Source organism: Eutrema salsugineum, unplaced genomic scaffold, assembly GCF_000478725.1.
Source record: "Eutrema salsugineum unplaced genomic scaffold, Eutsalg1_0 scaffold_9, whole genome shotgun sequence".
In the NCBI taxonomy this organism is placed as follows: domain Eukaryota; kingdom Viridiplantae; phylum Streptophyta; class Magnoliopsida; order Brassicales; family Brassicaceae; genus Eutrema; species Eutrema salsugineum.
The window spans coordinates 7,873,405-7,884,222 of record NW_006256342.1 but is presented as its reverse complement, the minus strand read 5'-3'; the positions used below and the strand labels follow the sequence as shown (position 1 = coordinate 7,884,222).

Here is a 10,818-nt window from a genome sequence, read left to right as displayed (position 1 = left end):
TGATCAAATAGTTATTTATTAATGTTTGGTATATAATAACATTATAAATTCTTGCAAATGGTTTATTTTTAATTATCACAGACATGAATCAGTTGACTTGCTTTATTTTATTAACGTGAAGATGTGAACTTGACGAGGAAGTCTTCAAGAAAAAACCCAAGCGTTAACTTTAGTTGGATTTGGGTTGAGTTAATCTTTTGGAACCACAATAAATTAAGCTTTTGCATTACTGGTCAAGAAGGAAAATTTTTCTTCTTGTGAATTCAAATGTTTTTGGTGATTTTGTTAAATTTCATGAGCTTCCAACTCAAAATCAATTGAAAATAAGTGGATTGCCCATATCCCTTATATTAGTAAAAATTCCTTCCAATTTTTAATGTATGATAATATTTTCTAATACACTCTTTCGAAATAATGGTTATTTGGTCATCAATTTCGGTATGTCCAGGCTTGGATCGATAAGACCAACTTTGGGTCAGATTGATAATAGATCGGGTTGGACAGTGTGGATCGGGCTCTGATACTATGTTAGTTTTCTGGACTTTCAACTCAAAATCAATTGGCAATGAGTGAAATGACTCAAATCTTTTATATATTAGTCAGGATCCCTTTCAACTTCCGATGTAAGATAATATTTCTTAATACGCTCCCTCGAGATGATGGTTCTTTCGCCATCAATCTTGTTATGTTTGGGCTTGGATCGATGGGACCAACTTTGGGTTGGATCGATAATGAATCGGGTTGGACAGCATAGATCAGACTCTGATACTATGTTAAGTGTCTTATGCTTCCAACATAAAACCAATTGACAATGAGTGGATTGACCCTATCAGTTATATATTAGTCAGGATTTCTTTCAACTTCCGATTCCGATGTGAGATAATATTTCCTAATAAATTTCATTAGGGTTCGAGGTTGTCTCTTCTATATATAAGTTTATAAGAAAAAATGAGAGAGAGTTGAGCTAGCTATGCATGTAACCACACGGTGTAATCAGAAAGGTGAGAGAAAACATGTAAAAGCATAAAGAACCAGAAATTCATATATATCAACCTTCTGTTAAAATAAAACTAGACAGAGTTCATAAACAAGGTAAAAAAAACGTCTTTCTTTCTTTGCAGTAACCTATTTAGAATGATCAGTACCGACAGCAAGATAGTTGGAATGTCCTAATATTAAAAAGTTTAAAAATGATAATGAAGAAGAACCAATAGTTACTTGAAATTGTACATTAAGTGACTAGCTAAATTGTGATAAACAATGTCTAAGTAAAACCACAATTACCAATTCAAAAGAAAAAAAAAAAGCTTTACCTCTTAAAAAGCAGCATACTACAAGAAAACATATCATATTCCTACGAAAATTCCTACGAATGTATTTGGTAGGAATATTTTTCACCAATTTCTTACGTAATTATGACGAAAAATAAAAGTGGTAGGAAATAGGTAAGAAATTTCCTACGAAAAAAATGTCAAAATTTATAATTAATTTATATTTTAATTTAAATTCAATTTCTGATATTAATTTAGTTTTTGATTTTTATAAAATTATATTGGTAGAAAATTGGTAAGAAATTTGAAGTAAAAGATTAGTAAAAAAATCGTAGGAAATAGGTAAGTGATGTTTCGTAGGAAATTGGAAAGAACACTAATCGATAGAAAATGGTAATAATTTGGTTGGAAAGTTCTACTAAAAATTCCGTAGGAAAAATATCCTACCAACATTTTCGTAGGAAATTTCCTACCATTTAACAAAATTTCATAGGAATTTGGTAAGAAAGGGCTGTTTTTTATGTTTTTCTGACGATATTTTCCGTAGGTTTTCAGCATGTTTTCTTGTAGTGGCAACTGTTAACTTTTCTGATATTTTTTGGAGATCTGGCAGGTAGGCTCGACTCTTTATAAAAACGTGTCCTTTAAACTTTATTTGAGGTGGTCTCCCCACTTTAAGTCCTAAACCTCTCTCTCCCTACATGTTTTGTCTTTGATCCTAGTTCTCTCTCTATACATGACCACTAGTCCCTAATCCGATATATCAACAACAACAATGGCTACCGATATGCCAATCCGAATTGGAGTAATGGGATGCGCCGAAATCGCTCGCAAGGTCTCTCGAGCAATCCACCTCGCTCCAAACGCCACTATAGCCGCTATTGCAAGCCGGTCCATGGAGAAAGCCAAATTGTTTGCTACCTCCAATGGCTACCCTCAATCGGCAAAGGTCCACGGCTCCTATGAGTCGATTCTTGAAGATTCAGAGGTTGATGCTCTTTACATTCCTCTTCCGACTAGCCTCCACGCCAAGTGGGCTATACGTGCCGCCGAGAAAGGGAAGCATATCCTTTTGGAGAAGCCTGTGGCCATGAACGTAGCTGAGTTCGATAAGATTGTTGCGGCTTGCGAGATCAATGGTGTTCAGATTATGGATGGTACCATGTGGGCTCATCATCCTAGAACGGATAAGCTTAAAGAATTCCTCTTCGACTCAGACCGTTTTGGCCAGCTTAAAAACGTAAGCACTCTCTCCACATGTGTTAATTCTTTCGAAACATTTTTGCCATCAAATTATTAAAATCGCTTTTGAGTTATTGTCATTTATACTATTATTATAAGGAACATATAGTCAACATGTCCTTTATACATGGTAATAGATCTTAATTGAGTTTTTTTTTTCTTGGTTCTAGTTTTTAGTGATTTTATTATATAATTATTGTTAACTATTTTTGGCTGATCCGGCCGATCCCAATTCGATTAAAATAGTTATTTGGAACCGACTCTGATTCCGTATATCCTATAATTATAAGGTATCCAATTCATGTTTGTCTCTACTTTTTGGATTTCTCAATATCCACCCAAAAAAAAAACAAACTTCTAGGAAAATATGAATTTTCAATGCCATACTGTTTGCTTTTAATAGAAAAATCCCATTTCAATAGTCAGTTTGTGGCTTCTGTAATTATTCCTCAGTTTGTGTGATTACTTTTGTTTCTTGAAAGATTAAATATTGTCAAGAGCTGTTTCTTGAAACTCTTTTCGTTATTAAAACATTGCAGGTACATAGTTGCTTCACCGTGGCTGCGAACAAAGATTTCCTCGAAAACAGTATCCGTGCCAAACCGGATCTTGATGGTCTTGGTGCGCTAGGAGACGCTGGATGGTACACGATCCGAGCAACCCTTTTAGTCAACAACTTCGAGCTTCCCAAAACAGTCACGGCCTTTCCAGGAACTTTCCGAAACAAGTTAGGAGTGAATCTCTCCTGTGGAGCATCTATGACATGGGAAGAAGACAAACGAACCGCAACCATATACTGCTCCTACTTGGCAAACCTAACAATGGAGATAACCGCCATTGGAACAAAAGGCACACTTCGTGTTCACGACTTTGTTATCCCGTTTCAAGAGACGGAGGCATCATTCACAACTTGCACTAACGCTTGGATCAATAAGCCCGCAGCGACTGCATGGGTTAACCCTCCGGCTGAACACACGGTTAAGACAGAGCTCCCTCAAGAAGCGTGTATGGTGAGTGAATTCGCCAGGTTGGTTGGAGAAATCAAGAACAAAGGTGCAAAGCCTGATTTGTTTTGGCCTAGCATTAGCCGGAAGACGCAGCTAGTGGTTGATGCTGTCAAAGAGTCCATTGATAATAACTATCAACAGATTAGTCTCTCTGGTCGTTGAAGAAAACGGCTCAATTTAAGCAATGTTGTGTTTGCATGTATCCTTATGGTTAACAACTTGACATTGATGTGATAAATCTCTTCTAGATTCTGTTTTCTTATTTCCAACGACTTTGATGTAGCAAAGTCGATGGCTCTGTTTGGCCTGAGTAAAAAGTTATCTGTTTTGTGGGTTTAGGGTTTAGTGTTTCAACGCCCAAAATCACTCTAAATTATGAATTTACGTAGCAATTTTCTTCACGATATTCACCGTTAAAACTCGAAAGACATGGTTACAAAAAATATATATCTAAGGAGCAGTTATAATGTAACACCTCTCTGGTTGAATACATGCATTATAGAGTTAATAATCTCACAAATTAATAAAAGATGTTACTTTTCTCTTTTTTTTGAAAAATTAATTAAAAAAGGAAATAAATAAGTGTGGGAAATTAGTGATGAGGAGAGAACATGTCTTTGACGTAGCCACCAAGCCATGGATCCTTGGCCTCTGACCTAATATCCCAATTCGGGTCAAACGCTTCCCATGGCATACTCTTAAGATCTTCCACCGAAACACCCAAATCATCAAGGGACACGTGTCTATTGCCACTATTACCACTCTTGTCATGATGACTTGATGATACTGATCTCTCTTCGTCCTTCTCGTGAGGATCAGTAGAAGAAAAGCTTGAATCTACTACTCTTGATTCAGCATCATTATCGTCCTTCTTCTTCGGTAACCACTTCACCACGCAACTTAGTTCGTTATAGGCTTCATCTTTCTCCAACGAAGACCCTAATCTCAACTTCTTCTTCTTCTTCTTATCGTCGTCGTCGTTGATGATGATTGCATTAGTAGAGGGCAGTGAGTCCAAGGAGTTAAACGTCGGAGAATCGAGGTTGTCTGTCTTCTTATCTTTCGACTCTAGGGTTTCATCCTCGTCGTTGTCGTTGATGATGATTGCATCGGTAGAAGAAGATGGTGATGATCTCAAGGAGTCGAATGTCTGAGGAGGAACGTGGAACCAGAGTTCATCGTCGGTCTTCTGCTGCGACTCTTGTGTCTTCTCTATGTCCATGTTTCGTTTCGTACCAACTATATTGAACAAAAATCGAATTGATGAGAGACTATGAAGCTAAGCTCTTAATTTGGCTTTTTGTGATTTTAATTCTTCGAATACGTTTTTTTTAGTTTATTAAAGAAGTTTTGGAGTGATCCTGATCCCTCTCGGAAAAGGAAAACTATACTAAAAACCTGGCAATTTTAGGAAACTTATTTGATATTGTTACATTACATCATCTGTACAAAGGTTTAGACGTTGACTTTGTCTACTTTGTGTACATCGTAAATAGATAAATAGAGAGATATACTCTACGAAAGGATAATTATTGAGACCAAACTATGACCTGAGTTAATAAATCTAGCAAATCATACTTTTTTGAAACCGAAGTAAATCTAATTACCAGTATTTCTGATTCATAACTAACACTAAATCAATAAATACTAGCAAAGCCTAATTTTTGGGAGATAGTTTACCCAATAATTGGGCTTTATGTTTAACTGTATAGATATGTAAATAGTATAATGGAGCAAGTAACCATTTCAAATCCATTTGGACAAAAAAAATTTCATTTCATTTAGGTGCAAATAGTTAACAAGAGATAAAAGTGAGAGGTGACTCATCATTATCGATTTCTTTCTGTCGGATGTGTTTTGGTCATTAAACCATCTGATGCAATTGGCAGGTTCCGGTTTAGGAACTGATTGAGGAAGAGCCGGGTTAAGATGAATTAACCGCGGGTCTAATATAATTCCACCTAAAAACGTCGTCGTTAGAAGCTTCGTCTTGAAGCTGAAGAACTCGAGCTTGTGACCGTTAGTGCGTGGAGTTAACGCGCGTCTAAGTGGTTAGTCTTCTTGTTACAAGTTGTTGAAGTTAGCTGCGAGTGATTACACATTCAGTTACGAGAGTTTAGAGAGAAAGTGAGGATCTTGTAATCTGAGAGGAAAACGGTGAGATATTTTTCCGGTGAGAGAAAAAGGGATCTCAGGGGAGTTTTCCAGTGACATTGTACGGCGACGTTGTAAACAATCTCTTAGTGAATTCCAAGCAAGTCTCGGCCAGACGTAGGGTTGCGGTTTTGCACCCGAACTGGATAAATCCTCGCGTGTCGCTATTTTTTCTGTTTCGTTCATAAATCATTCTGATTCTAATCCATCAATCGTAATCGATTCATATAAACATAGTTCAATCAATATCGGAGATATTCGCAACAAGTGGTATCAAAGCGAAGGTCGGGAATACTGGGAAAGATCTAGCTCGATTATGTCGTCGATTGTTCTGGTGTGTTGATTCTCGGTCACGATGTCTTCCGCTAAAATTGAGATCGAGAAATTCAACTGTGTGATCGACTATAACATGTGGAAAGAGAGACTGTTCGCAAATCTAGACCTCCTGATGCAGCGCATCCTTTGATTTCGGGCTTCAGCAAACATGCGTGGGCCTCGTTCGTGTTTGCCAAGTTATACTATTTATCTTTTATTCAGTTTGAGATTTTCTTATTAAAAGGATATGCATAAATCCTTTATAGTTAGGATTGGGTTTAGGAAGTTAGCTTTATCTCTTTAGTTAGTATTTATAGGACATTTACGATTCATTGTGGAACAACTTTCGACTTTTGAAACTAATAATTATCAGAGCTTTCAAGCACTAAGAGGAGTACTCTTGTTTATTTGAGTTCGTTACGAGTTTTCTTTCGACGACTTCATCTCCGATCTCTTGTTACAGCTTCCGCTCTCTATCAGTTGGTATCAGATTCAGTACGTTTCTGTAGTTTCGGATCTCTGTCACGATGCCTCCAAAGAAGAATGGCAACGGCGGCGAGAATACAGCACCAGCTCCGACGACAGCTCCAGTTCCGACGACCGAATGGGCTGAATTGCGTTCCACACTCCTAGCGTTGCAGGAAAACATTCAGACGACAATCCATGCTTCCATCGCTGAGCTTGGAGAGATGTTGTTAAACCGATTGGACGCCCGTGTCCCGGCTCGTGCACACAACCGCGACGAGGCATACAATACGGAAGACGATGATGATGATGACCCTCACCACCGTCGTGTCCGACGAGATGATGCTTATGGTGATGACCGTGGCAACAAGTGGGAATCTGGGTTTCGTGTCGACATTCCAGAATTCCATGGAGGAATTCGTGGCGACGAACTTCTGGATTGGCTTGTTTCGGTTGAGGAGGTGCTCGATTTTAAACAGGTGCCCGATCACAGACGAGTTCCATTGGTCGCGATGCGTTTTCGCGGTCATGCCGCGTCTTGGTGGAAGCAGCTCAAGTCCATGCGCACACGCACAGGCAAAGAGCCAATTCAATCGTGGGAGAGATTGAAGAAACACCTGCGCAAGGCCTTTTTACCGCACAACTACGATCGCACTATGTATACGCGACTCCAAAATCTGCAACAAGGATCGCACACGGTGGACGACTACGCGGAAGAGTTCTCAATTCTGTTAACGCAAAACGAGCTGCGCGACAGTGAAAACCAGCTTGTTTCTCGCTTCATTGGCGGCCTTCGATCTCAGCTTCAGACCGCAATGGCTCAATTTGACCCGACCTCGATCAGCGAAGCAATCCGACGCGCTGCGTCATTCGAGCAACAGCTGCGTTCCTCTAATTGGCCGTCTTCAGCGTCCAGAAACAGGGTACTCGAGCAGAGCGTTGGATCGAACCCAGTTGCGACAAAGGAGAGTACTGAAGGTGCGGCTTCTGCCTCTCGTCCTACAGCTCCGGCGGAAGAACCAGTGTTGCGTCGTTCGTCACGACCTGCAGCATTACGGTGCTATTCTTGTGGCGAATAGGGACACCGGCAAACAGCTTGTCCCCATCAAACTCGGCGTGACTTGTCACAGATGGACCAACAGAGGACCACGACGCCTTGTACGACTCTCATGATGATGATGTTGACCCTAACACAGCTTCCCTGCAGATCACACCTGGTGATACAGGCCATCTTTTAGTTGTGCGACGTTCGTGTTTAACGCCGCGCAGACAGGATGATCAATGGCTTCGAACGAATATATTTTGTTCCACCTGCACAATTAAGGATCGTATTTGTACGTTCATCATCGACTCTGGCAGCTGTCGCAATGTCATCTCCGATGTTGCAGCCGGTAAGCTCGGCATTTCGGGAGAAAATCATCCTGCACCTTATACTCTCGGATGGTTGCAAGAAGGTGTCAGTGTTCGTATCACGCAGTGCGTTGGTCGCATTCTCCATTGGCCTTCATTATCGCGATCGCACGTACTGCGATGTCGCACCCATGGATGTCAGTCACCTCTTGTTAGGGCGACCGTGGGAATTCGATCGGAAGATTATACACGATGGGGCGCGGAATACCTACAGTTTCATTTGGGAGACGCACCAAATCCTGCTCCTTCCGTCGCGGGAACTTTCTTTGCCACCTCCTCCTTCACCGAGCACACTGCCAGACTCGCAATCATCGACTTCGCGCAAGCGTCCGTCTAATGTACTATGTTCTTATGCGATGTTCTCTGCAGAGTTACAAACGGAGGGTTTTGCTTTTGCCTTGCTTCCCGCGTCAGGCGCACGCAGTCTTTCTGCGATACCGGATCCTGCTCTTTCCTCTGTCATTGCAGAGTTTAGCGACGTATTTCCAGTGGATCTACCATCCGGTTTACCACCATTGCGGGATATACAGCACAACATTGATCTTATCCCTGGCGCGACACTGCCAAACAGAGCTCATTACCGCATGAGTTCTCTTGAGCACGACGAGTTGCGACGCCAGGTCGAAGAGCTCTTGCGAAAAGGTCACATTCGGGAAAGCTTAAGTCCGTGCGCTGTTCCTGCCTTACTCATCCCTAAGAAAGACGGTTCATGGCGTATGTGCGTAGACAGTCGCGCGATTAATAAAATCACGGTGTGCTATCGCTTTCCGATTCCTCGCTTGGATGATCTTCTTGATCAAATAGGAGCAGCGACCATCTTTTCCAAGATTGATCTCAAGAGTGGCTACCATCAGATTCGTATTCGTCCTGGTGACGAATGGAAGACAGCTTTTAAGACGCGCGAGGGATTATTTGAGTGGCTCGTCATGCCTTTTGGTTTGTCGAATGCGCCGAGCACATTCATGCGCATCATGAATCAAGCTCTCCGACCTCTCATGGGAAAATCGGTGGTCGTGTATTTCGACGACATTTTGATCTTCAGTTCGTCAAAGGAAGTACACATTCAACACATTCGCGAGGTCTTGATCATTTTACGTCGCGAACAGCTCTTTGCGGCACAACAGAAATGTGAGTTCGGGGTTGATAAGGTGCTTTTCCTGGGCTACGTGGTGTCAGCTCAGGGGCTTGAGGTTGATTTGTCCAAGGTCGAAGCTGTTCGTTCTTGGCCTACGCCGCGTACCATCTCCGACGTGTGTAGCTTCCACGGTCTGGCCTCTTTCTACAGACGTTTTGTGCATCATTTTAGTACTATCATGGCTCCGATTACAGCCTGTATGCGATCCGGGAAGTTCGAATGGACATCTGAGGCAGCCAAGGCGTTTGACCTGATTAAGCAGATATTGACAACGGCTCCGATCCTAGTGTTACCCAATTTTTCCCTGCCTTTTGAGTTACATTGCGACGCTTCCAAACTCGGAATTGGTGCAGTTCTGAGTCAGCAAAATCGGCCGGTCGCATTCTATAGCGAGAAATTAGCAGGAGCGCGAGGTCGTTACAGCACTTATGACGTCGAATTATACGCTATCGTACAGGCCATTAAACATTGGCGTCACTATTTGGTACACAGGGAGTTTATCTTTTTTACTGATCATGACCAGGCTAAAGTTTCTTCTCGCCATGCGTCGTGGATCGCATATCTCCAGCAGTTTACGTTTTCAATCCGCCATCAGTCTGGTCAAACCAATCGGGTGGCCGACGCGTTGAGCCGTCGCCATTCTCTCGTCAGTTCGATGCACACTACGGTGTTGGGCTTCGCTACCTTTGCCGACATATACCCTCACGATCATTTCTTTGGTCGTATCTTCTCTGATGTCACGAACGGGGTTCCTAGCGACTTTACCCTCTGCGATGGCTTTCTTTTCAAAGGCCTCCGGATTTGTGTTCCAGATTGCAGCTTACGCGCTCAGATTATCCGCGAGTTGCACAACGAAGGCCACGTCGGAAGAGACAGAACTTTGCAGCTTGTGGCGGAATCGTACTTTTGGCCGACGTTGCGTCGCGACGTTGAACGCTTTGTTGAGCGTTGCCGCATTTGTCAACAGTCAAAGGGAAAGGCGTCTAACGCTGGTCTTTACTTACCATTGCCTATCCCAACGCAACCATGGACTGACGTAAGCATGGACTTTGTACTCGGTCTTCCTCGAACTCAGCACGGTAACGATTTCATCTTTGTCGTTGTTGATCGTTTTTCTAAAATGGCACATTTCATCCCCTGTAAGAAGACAATGGATGCCGTCAGTGTCGCCACACTTTTCTTTCGCGAGATATACAGGTTGCACGGCCTCCCTTTATCGATCGTTTCTGACCGCGACACTCGCTTCTTAAGCCATTTTTGGCGATCTCTTTGGAAGCTTTTGGGTACACGCCTTGACATGAGCTCGGCCTATCATCCGCAAACTGACGGACAGACCGAGGTCACTAACAGATTGCTTGGTAACCTTTTGCGTTGTTTGGTGGGTGACAATATTCGCGCCTGGGACGCCAAGTTGTGCCAAGCTGAATTCGCACATAATCACGCAGTTAACCGCAGTGTGGGTTTCAGTCCCTTTCGTGTGGTATATGGGATGGTTCCTCGTTGTCCTCTGGATTTGACGACACTACCTGACAAAGCGCGACTTCACGGTGAAGCGGTGGATTTTGTTGACAGCCTTCATTCGATTCATCGCCAAGCACAGACCAATTTGGAAGCAGCGTCAGCTAAGTACAAGTCGTCGGCCGATGCGAAACGTCGCGAGGTTATTTTTGAGCCCGGCGACTTGGTCTGGGTCGTCCTCTCAAAGGAACGTTTCTCGGTAGGGGAATATAACAAGCTCAAGTCCAAGAAGATATGACCAGTTGAAGTGTTGGAGCGAATTAATCCAAATGCTTACCGAGTTCGCTTGCCATCGCATCTT

General features: G+C 42.3%; 1 protein-coding gene across 1 annotated transcript; it reads left to right on the top strand.

The window, feature by feature from the left end:
* Positions 1-1,949: 1,949 nt before the first annotated feature.
* Positions 1,950-3,919, top strand: LOC18008427 (uncharacterized oxidoreductase At4g09670). Its single transcript, XM_006391277.2, has 2 exons — positions 1,950-2,511; positions 3,053-3,919. Exons 1-2 carry the CDS (start codon positions 2,047-2,049, stop codon positions 3,680-3,682), a joined length of 1,095 nt encoding a protein of 364 aa, XP_006391339.1. The 5' UTR covers positions 1,950-2,046; the 3' UTR covers positions 3,683-3,919.
* Positions 3,920-10,818: the final 6,899 nt, after the last annotated feature.